Source organism: Dipodomys ordii, unplaced genomic scaffold, assembly GCF_000151885.1.
Source record: "Dipodomys ordii isolate 6190 unplaced genomic scaffold, Dord_2.0 Scaffold190, whole genome shotgun sequence".
NCBI lineage: Eukaryota > Metazoa > Chordata > Mammalia > Rodentia > Heteromyidae > Dipodomys > Dipodomys ordii.
The window spans coordinates 1,093,609-1,112,477 of NW_012267406.1; the positions used below are offsets into that span (position 1 = coordinate 1,093,609).

Here is an 18,869-nt window from a genome sequence, read left to right on the forward strand (position 1 = left end):
CCTGGCGCGGGTTTGGTGGGCGCCCGCGGGGCTTGTTCTGCCCGGGGCTGAGCCCTCTTGGCTAACCGCGGTCCTGCGACTTGGGCCCGCCCTCACCCCAGGCCCTCGCGGTCGGCGCCAAGCCTGGGTGGGGACGCTGCCTTGGGGCCCTCGTCGGGGCGCTCCGTTTGCTTGTCCCGCAAGGTGAGGGGACTGTTGCCCACCGCGCTCCCGCTCCGAGCCCACGAAGACTCCTCTGTGGCACGCTAGGACATCTTCGCGCAGCAAGGGATGGAGGCCGTCCCTCTCTGGTGACAGACCCCGGCCGCTGGCCCTGGTGTTCCCCGGGCTACCCCGCTTTCGTTTCGTTCGCTGGTTCTGCGCGGGAGCGTAGCTTGCAGGGTGCGGGGAGAGTCCGAGCGGGGAGAGTCCGAGCGATAGGAGTGAACCCCAAACCTGCATCGCTGCTGTCCGTCCGGGATCTGCCTCCGTCTAAGGTGACTTATTAGGGGCAGAACAAGTTTCTAGCAAAGTAATGAGGACATTCTCCAAACAATGTGAAAAGGGGGATAGAGGCTCTTCTGTTTGGGGGTCAAAACAATACCAAAGTTATAATGTCACGGAAGAAGCGACTCTTGTATATGTTTTTTGTATACCTTCCAATAGCTTTCTGTCTTTCCAAATTGGAAAGTAGAGCATAATAGTGTCACTTGTCATACTAGAACAGTACAGTTCAGGCACAAATTATATTTAGTGAATCAGAGCCATCTCCAGGCTTCCATCCCAGTTGCCATTCTGTAACTAGATTAGTACCTTAGGGGGGAAAAAAGTACACCCAAATTCCTTTGTTCAAAAAGGACTTAAGAAAGCAAATCTTTATTTTCCCAGTAAATTGTGTGCAAAGAGTGATAAACACAGATCGTTGAATTTGCATGTGGAAAGCAAAGCCTCCGGTTCTACAAAGAAGCAAATCAAACAAGAACTTAACTCATATACTGAGACACCGTTTAACCACAGACCCTTCAAAAGATGTTGCTCAGTTCCGTACAGTGAGGAAATCGGACCACTTGAGGATGATATTACTCCTTTTCCACAAACACATTTTCATTTACTTTTGGGTTTTGGAGAAGGTGAGGTTCATGTATATCATTATTTGTTAGCAACTTTTCAGATTCCTTCAAAGAGAGATTCCTGTATTTATATGGAGAAAATGGAAATAGTGTTTAATTGTTTTAAAAATGAAAGTATCCTCTCCCCCCCCAAGAGTAGCAAATAGAATCTGGGACACAGTAACTACGGTCAAGGCTTGATTAGCTCCCTCCATCTTGCACCCTTGGCACGTCCCCTAGGCGTTTCTGCGGGTAGGGTGGAAAGAGATAACAAGGCTCTTCACCTCCAGCAGTCAACTGAGTGTCCCGTGCTGCCAACCAGCTTCTTTTGTCCTATCTTTTGCCACTCTGTGCAACAGTCTCCCTAAAGCACCCAGCAAATCTAAGTGGTCCTAGCTCCTGAAACAAACCACTATTTGCAGTTTAAAGACACATTTTGAAAATAGTATCTCCATGATTACATCAGTAATTAGTAATGGATGGCACTTATTTATAACTTTACGTGTACCAAATGCTTTAGAGGGTTTTCTCACTTAATTTTTACTAAAACTGAGGACTTTGCATTTTACAGTTGAGAAAATAAAGCTCACGGCAATTAGGTAATTAGGCAATTTTGTTCACATAGCAGCTAGTAAATGGCTGAAGCAGTGTTTAAATGAAGCAGATTGATCATAACGTTAGCACTGTTTGTCATACTGACCTACTTAATATTTGTGTTTTATACTTTGCAAAGAATTTTGTATCATCTTAAATAATTTGACTCCATATTAGCAGTCTAAATTACTGTTTCCCTATCAAAATATTCTTAGTTGGCTAGTCTTCAAAAAAGTATGGATGACTTTAGAGTGATACAGATTTTATTTTATTGGGTGTTGTATTGGTCTTAGAATTACTCTTTTTTTTTTTCCTTTGGGAGTACTACTATGCTTGCTAGGCAGGTTCTCTACCACATAAGCCACACCTCCAGTCCCCATATTCTTTTATTATTGTTGTTGTTGATTAAATAGTTGTACAAATGGGTTACAATTCCAGAAGTCAGGTCATGAGTACATTGCCTCCTGGTCAATGTCACGCCTTCCTTTGTTCTCCCCATTTTCCCCTCAACCCTTATAATTTGTCTTTTCCCCCTATATTTGTCATTGTAATAATTTGTTAAGGTTGTCTTTAAAAGCTGGGCACAGTGGCCACACTTGTAATCCTTGCTACTCTGGAAACTGAGATTAGATCTCAGTTTGAGTCCATCCTGGGCAAAAAGCTCCTAAGACCAACAGAAAATGCTGGACATTATAGTGCAAACCTGTCATTCCTAGCTATGACTGGTTTGGACAAAAAACAAAATCCTATCTCAAAAATAACTAGAGCAAGCTGGGCACTGGTGGCTCACACCTGAAATCCTAGCTAACTTAGGAGGCCAAAGGCTGAAAGGATCATTGTTTGAAGACTGCAGAAAAGTCTAAGAGACTCATCTCTACCTAACCAGTGGAAAAGCTAGAAGGATAGTTCAAGTGGTAGAGCACCAGCCTTGAGTAAAAAAGCCACACAAGATCATGAGTCCCTGAGTTCAAGCTCCAGTTTTGGCACACACACAAAATAACTAGAGTAAAAAAAGAGCTGGAGATGTAGCTCAGTCAAGAGGGCACCTAGCAAGTATAAAGCCCCACATTAAAGCCCCAAGCTGAAGTTTTAAAATGCCTTTAAAAATGTCTTTATAATGCAAAATATAGTGAAAATCATGTATAATAAAAAGGTTTTGTTTATATGTATATAATTATATAGTTATATTTTATAAAAAATGTTTTATCCAATGTAGCAATTGCAGCTTTTCTTCACCATTCCACTATTTCCTTCACTATTTAAGGTATAATATACATAGTTATATTTACCTTTTTGAGTGCATAGCTGGACAGGTTTTGATGAGCCTCTGTAGTGCTGTTACCACCACAATGAAGACACACAGTATCTCCTCCAAATTCCTTTGTACTCACTCTTTGTAGTTAACCATTTTCCTGCTTCCAGTTCCTGGGAACTACTACTCTGTCTTCTCTACATTAGTTGTCAGAATCTCATACACATATATGTATATATATATATGTATATAATATACGGTATGTAGCCTTTAACTCTAGTTCTATCACTAGCATAATGCCTATGAGACATATCCATATTATTGTGTCAATGGTTCATGCCTTTTCATTGCCTAGTAATATGCATCTATACAATAGATTGTTTATCCCCAGGTGAGATACTTTTGGTTTATTTTTCACTTTGTGGGTTGGCTTTTTTTTTTTTTCCCGGTTGTTGTTTTGCTACTGGGACTTGAACTGAGGGCTAGAGTGCTCTTTAGCTTTTTCATTCAAGGCTAGCACTTTACCACTTGAGCCACAGGTTCACTTCTGACTTTTTTGTTTCCTGGTCCTAGGGCTTGAACTAAGGGCCTGGGTACTGTCCCTGAGCTTTTGTGCTCTAGGCTAGTGTTCTACTACTAGAACCATAGCATCACTTCCAACTTTTTTGGTGGTTAATTAGCGGTGAGAGTTTCACATACTTTGCTACCAGGACTGGCTTTGAACCAGAATTGTCATATCTCAGCCTCCTGTGCCGCTAGAATTACAAGTATGAGCCAACAGTGCCTGGCTTCACTTCAAGGTATTTTTCTGGTTAATTGCAGATTAAGAGTCTCACAGACTTTTCTGCCTACGCTATCTTTGCATCAAAATCCTTAGATCTCAGCCTCTGATAGGAGCCACTGATGCCTGGTTCTTTTCAGTTTTTAATTACATATAAACCATTATAAATATTCAGGCACAGGTTTTCTAAACTTAACTTTTCATTTCAATTGGAAAAATTACCTAGGAAAAGTGGGACTGCTAGATATGGGCACATGTATGCTTTACTTTGTAAGAATACATAAAGCTATTAGTGGCTATTTTATTTTTTCATTTCCCTTAGAAGTGAATGAAAGTTCTAATTGTTCCATTAATCATAGCTAGTAACTACTAATGTCTGTGTTCTTTTCATTCTTTAATATATTTTGAATATACTAAATATATTTTGAATATATTTTTACAACCTAGATATCCTGCTTGCCAGCTAGTCCTGTTTCTTAAATTCATGTGTACTACCCCCACCATTCTGGAGCCATGTATCCGCAGTTGCCTTTAGCTGGTTATGCTCTGCCAACTTCACCTTCGTCGCCTTCCCCTACCTCGTATACCTGTTCGTGTGAGAACATGTTTCACAATTCTTAGTGGAGTGCTTGAGAGGTGGGTTCCTCTGCCTGTGCTTCTCCAAGCCTCATTTCCTATCTGTAAACAGCACTGTTGTCCATAGTGTTGTTTTACTAAAGGGTGTAAGTATGTTAAAAAGATAAAAGCTAATAGAGTTCTTTAGAATTATGTCTTGTTCAACTCCTGTTCACAATCAAGCCATTGATTGAGAACAGAAATCACAAAAACTAGTGTAATCTGTTCAAACTAAAAACTTTTTGGAGGGAGGTTTTCTCAAAATACAATTTAAAATGTTTTTGTACCAGCACAATATATTATTTTACAAATGTAAGATTTTATCCACTTTTAATGCATTTGCAAAACATTCTACTTCAGCTTTATTGCACAATATCTATAAGATAACTAAAAATACTTTTATGTTGCTTACTTCTATTTTTTTTTTTAGGGATGAAGTAGGCATCTTATTTTCTAAAGTCAAATGTTAACACCATTCCTACATTACTGGTACATATTGTTTATTTTCCTTATGAAATTAAATAAACTAAGGTTTTACAAAACAAAAATAATATAAAGTTATTTTTGAGCTTTGCAAGTGAGTTTAAAAACATCCTATAGTTTGTGACTAAAAATATTATCTGAGTTTTAAAACTTATTTTTAAAACTCATAAATCTTTTGTTATTACTGTTCCATCATAGCACTGGTCAAAGGAAGTTATTTGAACTATTAAAGTTCAATTTTTAATGTAAAGAAACCTAATGCTTCCATATTTAGCAAGATATACTAGGTATTTTAGAAATACTTATATAGTATATACCTTATATAAAATATACTTTCTTTGAATTATGAGTCCCAGAGATTCACATTCCTTACAGGTATAGAAACCAAAAGCACTTAACCCAGCTAGCAAGTTATTTTTATATTAACAAGAGATGGATCCACTCTATCAACATTGTATGGGTTTTAGAGATAGATAAGTAATAAATTAACAATTTGCTTTTTTCACTGTGAAGTGTTGTTCAGTATTCTCAGTGGATCTTTATACACAGTATATAAATGCATTTAATGTCCATTTTCAGATTACTATGGCTCAAGCATCTCTTAATGTTTTTGAAGAGAGGAAACACCTGTCAGAAGTATTTACTGTGACAAATACAGAAAAAAGCAATAATATGTACTTTTGTTTAATACCATGTATTATTTTTAATTGAACAGTGAAGGAATTTGTTCAAAAGCAGCTTTAAATAAAAAGTAGTTTGACCTAATCTTTAATTAAACTGTACATTGATAGTATCAAGTTCAGTTTGAGGGTCAGAAACAACGTCAAGGAATCTGACTTTTTCCTCCCTGTAGGGAAAGCAGGCTTGTGTAAATACACACGAGCACAGACTGCATGCGTTTGTGAAAGAAGTGGAAAACACTCTCTGTCTCTCGACAGATGTTGCCTCACTGTGTTCCTCAGAGGACATAGGCCAGCTGTGAGGGGGAACACATACTTTGAGATTTTGGATTGGACAGTCTAAGCTGTGCAGTCTCCTAGCCTTGAGTGTTCAATACAGACTGTACATATGTACATATGCTTCAGCTTATGCCAGTTCATTCTTTCCCTTAAAGCCAACAGAAGGGGCTGCTTCTGTCAATTTTCTAGACACTAAAATCTGATTCTCTGTTTTTAAAAAATTATTTATTTTACTTTATTTTTTCCACAGCTGAGGACCAAACCCAGGACCTTGCATATGGCTGGTAAGTACTGTAACTCTAAGCTCTATTCCAGCTGGGTATTTGGTGTTTAATAATTTCATGACCTTTCAGCTTTATTCTCATCTTTTAGCTTTATGTTAAATTACTAAAATGTTAAAAATATGCACACCCTGAAAGAAATCTTTATCAAGAGCTGGATGAAATTCCATAATGCATTTAGTAGTGTACTAAAAATAGAAATATAACCTTTTATTAGAAGCATGTAGTAAGATGTAAATCTTTGGGGATACTAAAACAATAATTTGGCATGCCTGAAGTGAAAATGCTACCTAAGGAAATAATAGACATTTGAAAGAAAACACTTATGTAATACTTTTCAGAGGATAAAGCTGAAAACTCAAAATTGAACATACTCACTGACTTCTCAAAGAAACCCTCATTGTCCTGGCTCCATTTAGATAGCTTACCTTTTCAGTGTAGAAGAATTTATTGCATCTAAGGTATTTAATGTTCCTAGTTAGGCAAGTGAGGATTAAATGCTTGATTTGCTGTTTCATCAGTCTGGTCCTGGTGATCTCAGCTTTCCTCAGGAATATAGAATGTGTGTGGGCCACTACTGATCTACTTCAGTGTGTGCAGCAATATACAGAATTCACCAACTTTGTGTGTGTGTGTGTGTGTGTGTGTGTGTGTGTACTGAGCCTTGGACTCAGGGACTCATGCTCTGCATTTTTTTTTGCTCAAGGCTGATGTTCTACCATTTGAGCCACACCTCTACTTCCAGCTTTTTGCTGGTTAACTGGAGATTAGAGTCCCACACTTTCTGTCTGGGCTGGCTTGGAATGATAATCTTCAGATCTTAGCCTCCTGAGTAGCTAGGATTATAGATATGAGCCACTAGCACTCAGCTAGAATTCACCCACTTTGTTTTCTAAACCTGTGCATATTATTTATTGTTTTGTTTTCCACCTTATGAAATAGAAGTAGTACTTCTCAAAGAAAAAAGACATTAAGAACACTGTTGTGGAATAGATACCAAGTATAAATCTTCCAGAAACTATCAGGAGTTCTGTGGACAAATTGGGTATGGTTTGAATAATAAAGATAATGTATGTTGTAGATAAGCAGTAAAGCATATTCCCATATATCTCTCATTTTATTGTGAATGAATAAGAGGCAAGACCCAATTAAGTGTATTCCAGACTCACAAGTCTGAGTCTCTTCCTGGTAATCTATAGCTATCTGAAAAACTACTAAAGCAAAAAAAAAAACAAAAACACTGCCTAGAAAGCAAGAGGACATGATTTCAAACCCTAATGTGGCAAAAGAAAAAAATAAAACATCTCTGATCATTCATACATCTTTTTTTCTGGTACTTTCCTAAGTCATCTCTCCTACCTCAGGGAGTATATCTAGTCTGTAACCCCAAACCGTTCCTGAACAAGCTATCTGGGATAACCAACAGTGAACTGTGTGTGTGTGTGTGTGTGTGTGTGTGTGTGTGTGTGTGTGTGTGTGTGTGTGTGTGTGTGTGTGTGTTTGGCTGAGGAGGCCTGAGAACAGAGAACTAGAAGACAAATGGAGGGCCTCTCTTACTACTGGCGATAGTTCTCATCTCTTTAAAAACGATAAACCATATGAATATTTGAAGGAACCTACCCCATATCTTCAGCAGTTGTAGAGTTATCTTCTAGAGAACTTTCAGAAGATGCATTTCTATTTGCAAGGTAGTTCTGTATGTCAGAGAAAAAGACTAATTTTGGCTTACCCACATGTGGGTAATAAACAGGAACTATGTGATGCATTGTTTCAAAGTTGCCTGTAGCATAGAAAGAATGAAGAACATCTTGTTTTGAAACTAATAAAATGTTTTTAAAAAGACATACATAGCCGTTTAAGTCATCTTAAGATTACATTTTATGAAATAGAATTTATAAAGCTTAGCTGGGTGCCAGTGGCTCACGCCTGTAATCCTAGCTACTCAAGAGGCTGAGATCTGAGGATCATAGTTCAAAGCCAGACCGAGCAGGAATGTCCATGAAACTCTGATCTCCAATTAACCACCAGAAAACTGGAAGTAGTGCTGTGGCTCAAGTGGTAGAGTGCTAGCTACTAGCCTTGAGCTGAAGAGCTCAGGGTCAGCACTCAGGCCCAGAGTTCAAGCCCCACGATTGACCCAAAAAAAAAAAAAAAAAGCTTAATGAATTTACAGTAACATTGGTTACAAAATATCCAAGAGAAAACACTATAATAGACAAAATGGGCAGGCCAACACTAATACAAATATTAACTGCCTTGAATTTTGCTGTTTTGAGTTCATTTTTTCAAGTGTTTAACTACAGGTTTAAAAAATTTTTTATCCTGTAGCTTTTAATTTATGTATTTACTTTTGTCTTCATAAATAATAAAACATCCTTTACATAACCAAACCATACAGTATGCTCTTTACCTGTATACATATGGATAAATGTGGTGAACATCACACACATGTATCCATGTGTACCACTTATTTTAAGCCCAAGAGCAACACTTCGTTTAAAAGAGGATGGCAAATGTGCAGGGAGGGGGAAAAGGATTCATAACTGATCAAGGAAGAATAAGTATTCTTGAGAAATGGACAGATGATTTTCTACTGCAGTTAGCCTTCACTGAAAGTTTTAACTGAGCTTAAATTCTATTTTCAACATAGTATCCATTTGAATCTATTTGAAAATATATTTGAATACACCTTGTAAATTTTTGAAATTATTTCATGATATATTCTTATTTCCCATTCATTCTAAAAATCATCCTTTTCCAACAGTAGATTTTGCTAACTTCCCTCCACACTGAAGGTAATTTCAAAGCAATAGAGTCTTAATGTCCTTAAGTCTACAATTCAGTGGTCAATGCCGTGTTTCATTTTATCTATACAGTACGTCTCTTTATCAGTCTATCTTTCTGTGGAGATATAGATTGTTTCCATATCTTGGCTATTGTGAGTAGGTGCTTTAGCGAACATAGGTATGTCAATGTTTCTTGGCAATCTTGAATTCATCTTTTTCTGAACAATACTCAGAATTGAGACTTCAGGATCATATGGGAGTCACATGTTGTTTCTTTTTTTTTTTTAGGAACCACCATAGAGTTTGTCATAATTATTGCATTATTTTGCATTCTCATGGACAGTAGATAGGGGTTCCATTGTCTTAGCAAACCTTGTTGCTTCTTTTCTTTTCTTTTGTCTTTTTCTTTTTTGGTACTGGGGATCGAACCCAGGATGTTGCGCTTGCTAGGCAAGCGCTTTGCCACTGAGCTACATCCCAGCCCGCTTCTTTTCTTTTTTAAAAAATTATAGCCATCTTGGAAGGTAGAATGTGAAGCTCTTCATGGTTTTGATTCACATTTCCAGATGACTTGATAATAGCATGTACATATTGGCCATTTCTATGTCTTTAGAAAAATATTAACTCAAATCCTTAGTCCACTTTTAAAATTATGTTAGTAGGGTTTTTTTTCTGCATTGTACCTTCTCCTCCATCTCCTTCTGTTCCTGCTCTTCCTCCTTCTCTACCACCTCCCCCTCATCTTCCACTTCCTCTCCACCTCTTCCTCCATAGCCTCTTGATCTTCTTTTCCCTTCTGTTTTCTCCTTCTCCTCCTCTTTCTCCTCTTCCTTCCTCCTTCTCCTACTCCATTTCCTCCTCACTAGGATGCTATCTATCTCTTAGGTCTTTTGCATAGGGCTGGTGGTCTATCACTTGAGCAAAACCTCCACTTTCAGCATTTCTGCTTGTTAATTGGAGTCTTATAGACTCTCATGGTCCACCTGGCTTTGAATCATGATCCGTGAATTGCAGCCTCCTGAGTAGTAGTTAAGAATAAAGTTGTGAGTCACCAGCTCACATTTTGTATACTGTTTTAAAAATTACAAGGAGAGCCAGGCACCAGTGACACATACCTGTAATTCTAGCTTCTCAGGAGGTTGAGATCTGAGGATCGCACTTCAAAGCCAGCTGGGGCAGAAAAGTCCCTCTGAGACTTTTATCTTCAATCAACCACAATTAGAAGTGGCACTGTGGCTCAAGTGGTAGAATGCTAGCCTTGGGCAAAAGAAACTCAGGGATGTAGTGCTCACTCCCTGAGTTCAGGCTCTAGGACTGGCAAAGAACAAAAAACAAAAAACAAACCCTGAAAAGCAGTAGGTCTCCTTGTCCTTGTAATTTTTCTGTTTGTTGTGGGGCTTGAACTCAGGGCCTAAGTGCTGTCCTTGAAACTCTACCACTTGAACTATGCCACCACTTCCAGCTTCTTCTGTTTATGTGGTACTGAGGAATCAAACCTAGGGCTTCATGGGCTGGGAAGGTGGCCCAGTGCTTGCCTTGCATGCATGAGGCCCTGGCTTCAATTCCTCCGTACCACATAAGCAGAAAAAGGCAGAAGTGGCGCTGTGGCTCAAGTGGTAGAATGCTAGCCTTGAGCTGAAGAGCTGAGGGACAGTGCCCAGGCCCAAATTTCAGGCATTTTGGGATCATATGTTAGTCATACTAACCTTTTTAAAAAATAATAGCCATCTTGGCAGGTATGATTTGATTTCCTTATAGTTTTGATTCATATTTCCTGATGACTTAATTACATTGCTTGTACAATTTTCTCATTTCTATTTCTTTGGACAAATGGTAATTCCAATCTTTAGTCCATTTTTAAAGTAAGGTTGGGATTTATGTTTGTTGTTTTTTGTTGTTGAGTTGGACAACCACCACATCCTCCGCTGCCTCCTCCACCCCCACAGCCACTTCCCACCTTTTTTTCATACTCCTTTTTTTTTCATGCTCCTCCTCCTCCTTGTATACTTCTTTGTCTTTCTCCTTCTCATTGCCTCATTGTTAGCCCTTAACCTTTTTGGCTTAGGGCTGGTGCTCTATAATACAGTCAAACCTCCACTTCAACATTTTTGCTTGTTCACTGGTGACTTTATAGTCTCCTGCTTCAGGTGGCTATAAACTATGATCATCAGATCTCAGCCTCTTATGAGTAGTCAGGATTAAAAATGTGAGCCACCAGAGCCCATGTTTGGTGATTTTTAGAAAATTTTTTAGAAAGAACATGTAAAGCTGGGTGCTGGTGGCTCACGCCTGTAATCCTAGCTACTCAGGAGGCTGAGATCTGAGGATCACAGTTCAAAGCCAGACTGGACAGGAAAGTCCGTGAGACCTTATCTCCAATTAGCCACTCAAAAAACTGGAAGTGGTGCTGTGGCTCAAGTAATAGAGTGCTAGCCTCGAGCTGAAGAGCTGAGGGACAGCGCCCAGGCCCAGAGTTCAAGCCCCATGACCCACAAAAAAGAAAGAAAGAAAGAAAAAGAAAAAGAAAAGGAAGAAAGAAAGGGAAGAAGGAAGGAAAAAAGGAAGGAAGGAAGGAAAAAAGGAAGGAAGGAAGGAAGGAAGGAAGGAAAAAAGGAAGGAAGGAAGGAAGGAAAAAAGGAAGGAAGGAAGGAAGGAAGGAAGGAACATATAATAAGAGCCCTACTGTCTCTTTACATTTCAGTGTCCAGAACATTATTGTTGACTTCAAATACATTGTTGTAACATGTATCTCTAGACTTTTCTAGCTTCACTGAGGAAGCTAGAAGAATGCTTGAGTAATAACTCATTGCAAGTAAAATCATAAACCATTTGTTTTTTGGTGACTGACATCATTCAGGTTGATTCTTATTACTCAGTGCAAAAAGCTGAGTAATATTCTGCTTCATTTTATATATCTTCTTCATTTTCTAAATCTCCTTACTGCTCTGTGGACATTTACACTGTTTGAGAACGTTGGGTAAGTGTTTCAGTGTTTCTTGGAAATCTTCATTTTTCCTAAATAATACTCAGAATTGACATTGTAGGATCATATGGTCATTATATTGCTCATTTTATTTTTGAGGAACTTCCACAACCTATGTCCTATGGTAGCAATATTTTGCATTACTATTGACAGTAGATAGGGGTTCCATAATCTTTTTATCAAAATATGTTTTTTTTTCTTTAGTTATAGCCATCTTGGCAAGTGTGATTCTATCTCATTATAGTTTCTTTCACATTTCCTGACAACATAATTTTATTTCTTGTACAATTCTGTCTTTTCTTTTTCTTTGGAGAAATGGAAATTGCTATTGTTACTCCATTTAAAAATATTTGGCATTTTTGTTGGTTGTTTGTTCTTTAGTTGGACCACCTCCTTCTCCTCATGTTCATCCTCCTCCTTGTCCACTTCTTCGTCTTTCTCCTCCTTTCCTCCTCCTCTTCCTCCTCCTCCTCTTTAGCATACTGCTACCTCTTAGTGTTTCACTTAGGGCAGATATAGTTTCATTGAGCCATACCTCAACATACCTTGCTTGTTCATTGGAGACTTGTCTCTCCTGCTTCAGGTGGCTGTGAACTACAATCCATAGACCTTGCCTCGTGAGTAGTCAGGATTAAAGATGTGATTCACCAGAGCTCATCTTGGATTAGTTTTAGAAAGTTTTAAAAAGAACACATAATAAGTGCCCTACTGCCTTTACAATATTTTCAGTATCTAGAACATTACTGTTGGCTTTAAATACAATATTGGAAAACGTATTTCTAGACTTTTTCTGGCTTTGCTGAATGAAGCTAGATGAATGCTTGATTAATATCTAATTTCACAATACTTTACCAAGTGCAATCATAATCCATTTGTTTTTGTCTGCCATATCAGTGAAAGTTGATTCTTACTGTTTCTCAATGCAAAAGGCTGAGTAATATTTTATGTATATATTCTCCATTTTCTGTATCTACTTACCTCTCTGTGGACATTAGATCTAAATATCTATATTGTGAAATAGATCTTTAGTGAATGTAAGTGTGCCAATGTCTCTTGGCAATCTTGATTTCATTTTTCTGACTAATACTCCAAATTGACCTTGGGGAATCCTATGGTAGTCATGTTCTTTTTTTTTTTCCCAAGGAAGCTCCATAGAGTGTTTCATAATGGTATCATTATTTTGCATTACTATTAACAATAGATGGGGATTCCATTTTCTCCATATTCTTATCAAACTGTGTTCCTTTTCATTTTATTTTTTAATAATAGTCATGTTGGCAGGTATGATTTGATATCCTTATAGTTTTGATTCACATTTCCTGGTGACTGAATTACATTGCTTGTATTCTTTTGCCATTTCTGTTTCTTTGGAGAAATGCTAACTCTAATCCTTAGTACATTTTAAAAATCAGGTTTGGTTTTTGTTGTTGTTGTTGAGTTGGACCACCACCTCCTCCTCCTCCTTTTCCTCTTCTTCCACCTTATCCTACCCTCCTCCTCCTCCTGCTCCATCACATCTTCCTCATGGCCACGCCTCCCTCCTCATCTTTCTTCTACTCCTTTTCCACTTTTTTTGTCTTTCTCCTCTTCCTTCTCTTCTCCTTGTCCACTTTGTCACACTGCTAGCCTTTAGCTTTTGGCCTAGGGATGGTGCTCTATTATGGAGCCAAACCTCTACTTCAGCAATTTTGCTTGTTAATTGGAGGCTTATGGTCTGTTGCTTCAGGTGGCATTGAGCCACGATCCTCAAATCTCAGCCTCCTGAGTAGTTTGGATTAAAGATGTGAGTCACCAGCACCCATCTTGGATGAGTTTTAGAAATTTAGAAAGAGTACTTAATAAGAGCCCTTATGCCTTTACAATATCTTGAGTATCCATAATGTTATTGTTGACTTCAAATACATTGTTATAAATGTATTATATAAATGTATCTCTAGGCATTTTCATATTTCACCTGTGGAATATAGCTGTTTAGTAAATCATTTCTAGATAACTTAAGCAAACAGAATCATAAACCATTTGTTTCTCTGTGTCTTAGATATTACTCAGCATAATGTGCTGAAGGTTGATCCTTATTGTTACTCAATGCAACATTTCTTTATCAAAAGGCTGAATAATGTTTTGACTGTATACTACATTTTTATGTACTTGTCTCTCTGTGAACACTTTAGCTATTTGTATATCTTGGCTATTGTGAAGAGAGCTTTATTTTTATTTTTTTATTTTTTGGGTCTGGTCGTGGGGCCTGAACTCTGGGCCTGGGCACTGTCCCTCAGCTCTTCAGCTCAAGGCTAGCACTCTACCACTTGAACCACAGTGCCATTTCCAGCTTTTTTTTTGCTTATGTGGTGCTGAGGAATCGAACTCAGGGCCTCAGGCATGCAAGGCAAGCGCTCTACCACTGAGCCACCTTCCCAGCCTGTGAGCTTTAGTGAACATAATAGTGCCAATATTTCTTGGCAATCTTGATCTTTTTCTCTTTCTGAATACTAATCAGGATTGACACTGTGGAATCATATGCTACTCCTATTACCCCCGCCCCCCCAGAGTTTTTAAACTAGTTAAGCTATTTTGTATTTACATTGACAGTAGATAAGGGTTCCATATTATCCATTTTCTTATCAAACTGTTTTCCTTTTTTTAAACAATAGCCATGCTGGGAGGTATGATTTGATCGCATATGTTTGATTCACATTTCCTGAAGACTTAATTACATTGCTTGTACACTTTTGTCATTTCTATTTCTTTAGAGAAATGGTAAGTGCAGTCCTTAATCTAGTTTTAAAATTAGTTTGCTATTTTTGATTTTCGTTTTATTGTCTGTTGCGCTGCATCACCACTACCACCATCATCATCCCCGTTTCCTCTAGTCCACCTCTTCTTCCTACTACTCCCTTTCCTTCCACCATCACATACTGCTCCTCTTCCTGTTCCCCCTCCTGCTCCTTCCATTCCATCAAATCTCCCTTCTCCTTTCCCCTTCTCCATTTCTTCTCTTTCTCATCCTCCTCCTTTCCTCCTCCTCTTTGTCTCACTGGTAGGCCTTTGCTTTTTGTCTTAGGGATGGTGATCTATCATTGAAGCAAACCTCTACTTTAGCACTTTTGCTTGCTCATTACAGACAGTCTCTCCCATTACAAGTGTCTCTGAACCATGATCCTCAGATCTTAGCCTCCTGAGTAGTCAGGATTAAAGATGTGAGCCACCAGAGCCAATCATGGATGAGTTTTAGAAATGTTTAGAGAAAACACTTAATAGCAGCCCTAATGTCTTTACATCTTCAGTATCAATAACATTATTGTTGGCTTCAAATGCAATGTTGTAAAATATATCTATAGATTTTTTTTCTAGAGGAATTACTGCTTAGTATCCATTTCAACATACCTTAGCAACCTGAATATAAATCATTTGCTTTTTGGTAACTGATATATCACTCAGCCTAAAGTGCTGAAGATTTATCCTGATTCATATTCAATGACATATTTCTTTACCAAAAGGCTGAGTAATGTTCTATTTTCATTTTATGTATATATTTTTCTATATATATATATATTTTCTCTATATATGTTATATTCTATGTTCATTTTATCTATATACTCTATTTTCTTTATCTGTTTAGCTCTGTGTCCATTTAGGTTGATTGCACATCATGGCTATTGTGAATACAGCTTCAGTGAACAAAAGTGTGCCAATGTTTCTTGGCAATCTTGATTTCATTTTTCTTCATAATGCTTAGAATTGGCATTGTGGGATCATAATGGGTAGTCATAGTTTTTTTTTGAGGAACCTCCACAGAATTTGTCATAGTTGTTATACTATTTTGCATTCCCAAGGACAGTAGATAGGAGTTCCATAGTTTCAGTATCTTTAGGAAACTGTCTTCCTTTAATAGCCATCTTGACAGGTATGATTTAATTTCAATATTGTTTTGATTCACATTTCCTGATGATTTAATTGTATTGCTTGCACACTTTTGTCATTTCATTTTCTTTGGAGAAATGGTAACTGCAATGCTTAGTTCATTTTTAAAATTAACATGCTATTTTGTTTTTCCTTTGCTTGCTTTTGAGTTGGAATACCACCTCCTCCCTCTGCCTCCTTTTCCTTTTCCTCTGTCTCCTCCACTTCCTCCTCCTCCTCCTCCACCTCTTCCTCCTCTACATTATTTGGAGTAATGTTAGCTCAAATCCTTAGTCCCTTTCTGGTATTTTTGTCTTTTTCTTGGTTATCTTCTGCCTCCTCCTCTGCCTCCTCCTCCGCCTGTTCCTCCTCCTCCTTCTTTTCTTCCTCTTCCTCTACTTTTTCTTTTTCTTCCTTTCCTTCTCCTCCCCTTCCTTGCAGAATTCTTTGCATTTTTGCTTAGGGCTGGTGTTCTAGTACTTGTGCCAAACTTCCATTTCTAGAATCTTTGCTTTTTAATTTGAATTTTACTGAGGTGGACCTCAGGCCTCCGCCTTCTTAGTAGTTTGGATTAAAGATGTGAGCCACCACCACCCATATTCTATGATCTTTTAAACATTATAAAATGTACACTTAACAAAAGACCTGTCTTTACAGTCTTTAAAGTACCAAGAAATTTGTTTTTTACTTCAGATACAATGTTGTTGTATAATATATCTGTAGACTTTTTCTAGCTGCACTGAATGAAGCTAGTGGAGTAGCTGATTATAAGTCATTTCAATATGCATTAGATAAGTGAACTCATACTGTTTTCTGTGACTGATATAATATTCAACATAATATCCTCAATGTTCATCCATATTGTTAAACATAATTTTCTAAAGGGCTGAGTAATAATGGTCTATGTTTCATGTTTTCTATATACTTTGTTTTCTTTATGTATTCATCTCTCTGTGCACATTTAGGTTTATTCTACACATTGGGTCTTGTGAATATTGCTGCAGTGAATGTAGGTGTGCCAATGTTTCATGGTGATTTTTCTTTCAACATGTTCTGGATAATATTCAGAGGCTTCTTGATCATATGGTAGTTATATTTTCAATTTTTTCAGGGACCTCCATGGAATTTGTTATGTTTGCCCTATTTTATGTTCCAGCAATAGTAGGTAATAGTAAGTAAGGGTTCCATTTTCTCTATATCCTTACTAACTCTTTTTTCTTTTCTTTTTTTTTGTAAGTTATGGGGCTTGAACTCTGGGCCTGGGCGCTGTCCCTCAGCTCTTCAGCTCAAGGCTAGTGCTCTACCACTTGAGCCACACAGCACCACTTCTGGTTTCCTGAGTGGTTTATTGGAGATAAGAGTCTCAGGGACTTTCCTGCTCACGTTGGCTTTGAACTGCAATCCTCAGATCTCAGTCTCCTGAGTAGCTAGGATTATAGGTGTGAGCCACTGACACCCTGCCCAACTCTTGTTTCTGTATTTTTATTTTCAAATAATTACCAACTTGGCAGGTATGAGGTGATGCTCATGATATTTTTTATTCATATTTTCTGATGATTTAATGACATTCAGACATATACATTGGCCGTTTCTATGTTTTTGAAGAAATATTAACTGAAATCTTTAGATCCTTTTTTGAAATCAATTTAGGAGGTTTGTGAGTTTTTTTGTTGTTTTGTTTTGCTATTTAGTTGTAGGAATTTCGCTCATATATTTTGGAAATTACATCAGATATACTGTTTGGGAATATTTTATTTCATTTGTTATAATGTTTATTATTTCCTTTGTTTAGATGCTCTTTAGTTTGATGTTATATCACTTATTTTTGCTTATGTTGCCTTCTTCTTTATTCTTATAATCATGTAATCATTACCAAGATGACTATCACAGAGCTTTCCCAATCAGTCTTCTTCTAAGTTTTATAATTTCTAGTCTTCACAACTTTAGTCTATGTGAAGTTTTTTATTGAGTGTGGTGCAAAGTAAGGTTCTAGTTTCCTTTCTCTTTAATGTTGATATCCAATTTTTCTATGTTGCTGGTGTATCCTTGGTGTACTTATAAAATCAGGCAATTGGATATGCATGCATATATTTGTGGGATCTCTGTGATGTCCCATTGGATGTTTATTTTATACTGATTTCATACTATTTTGATTACTGTAATTTGGTAGTATATTTTAAAATCAGGAAATCCAATGCCTCTAGTTTTGTTTTTATTACAATTGATTTGGATATTATTGTTCTTTTGTGGTTGCAAATAAATTAAATTTTTCTACTTCTTAAAAAATTCAATCTTCGGCATCATTTTGGATCATTTGCACATTTTAGTAATATTGTCTTTAATAATATTGTCTTCTAGTTCATAAATGTGTGCTATCTTTTCACATGAGTCTTCTTTATCATTCCTTTGTAATTTTCAGAATACAAGTTTTTCAATTTCCCCATTAAATTTATACCTGAGTATTTTATTACTTTTTGATATTGTAAATATTATTGTAAATAATTTTCCTAATACCCCTTTCCGATACTTTGTTGTTAGTGTGTGGACACGAATTTAAATACTTTTTTACTAATTAGTTGAGGATTATACCAGAGTATGAAGAGATTTATAAGGATTGCTTTCAGAAAATTAAATGATCATAATTTTAAAGTGTAGATTTTAACACGTTATTGTTATTTTGTTAACTCTCAGAAAATTTAAAAGTTAGCTTATTCAATTGTCCCTGATTAGGAACAATTGAAATCAAGTAAGAGGAAAGAAACATTATTATTAGAATAGGTCCAGTCTTTACTTTTATTAGTACTTTAGTTTTAATGAGAAACTTTGGCATCTTTGGTGTAATAGTGAAAATGTATAAAGTATTTTTTTCAGCAATAGATACTGAACCTAAGATCTTGTGTAGTGCTCCACACCATTGAGCTAACATCCCCAAGTTTTTTTTTTCCTATTTTTTTAAACTTTTATTTTGAGACAAGTTCTTGCTAAGTTGCCCAGGATCACTTCAAACATATGCTCCTCTTGTTTCAGCCTCCCAAGTAGCTTGAATTGGAGGTATATACTCCACACCTAACTAAAATAAAGGAATTCTTACCCTGGGCATAGCCAATTAAAAGCATGATTGACAGGAGATGTGCTCTTATCTGCTTT

At 37.2% G+C, this 18,869-nt stretch overlaps 1 protein-coding gene across 1 annotated transcript in view; it reads right to left on the reverse strand.

The window, feature by feature from the left end:
* Positions 1 to 1,058: 1,058 nt before the first annotated feature.
* The window catches only part of Ppp1r42 (protein phosphatase 1, regulatory subunit 42), a 43,180-nt gene continuing 25,369 nt past the window's right edge, over positions 1,059 to 18,869 (reverse strand). The window contains exons 7-8 of the mRNA XM_013034474.1: positions 7,674 to 7,833; positions 1,059 to 1,170 (exon numbers count right to left, since the gene is read on the reverse strand). Coding sequence (XP_012889928.1) covers positions 1,059 to 1,170; positions 7,674 to 7,833 — 272 coding nt within the window. The remainder of the gene's footprint in view (positions 1,171 to 7,673; positions 7,834 to 18,869) is intronic.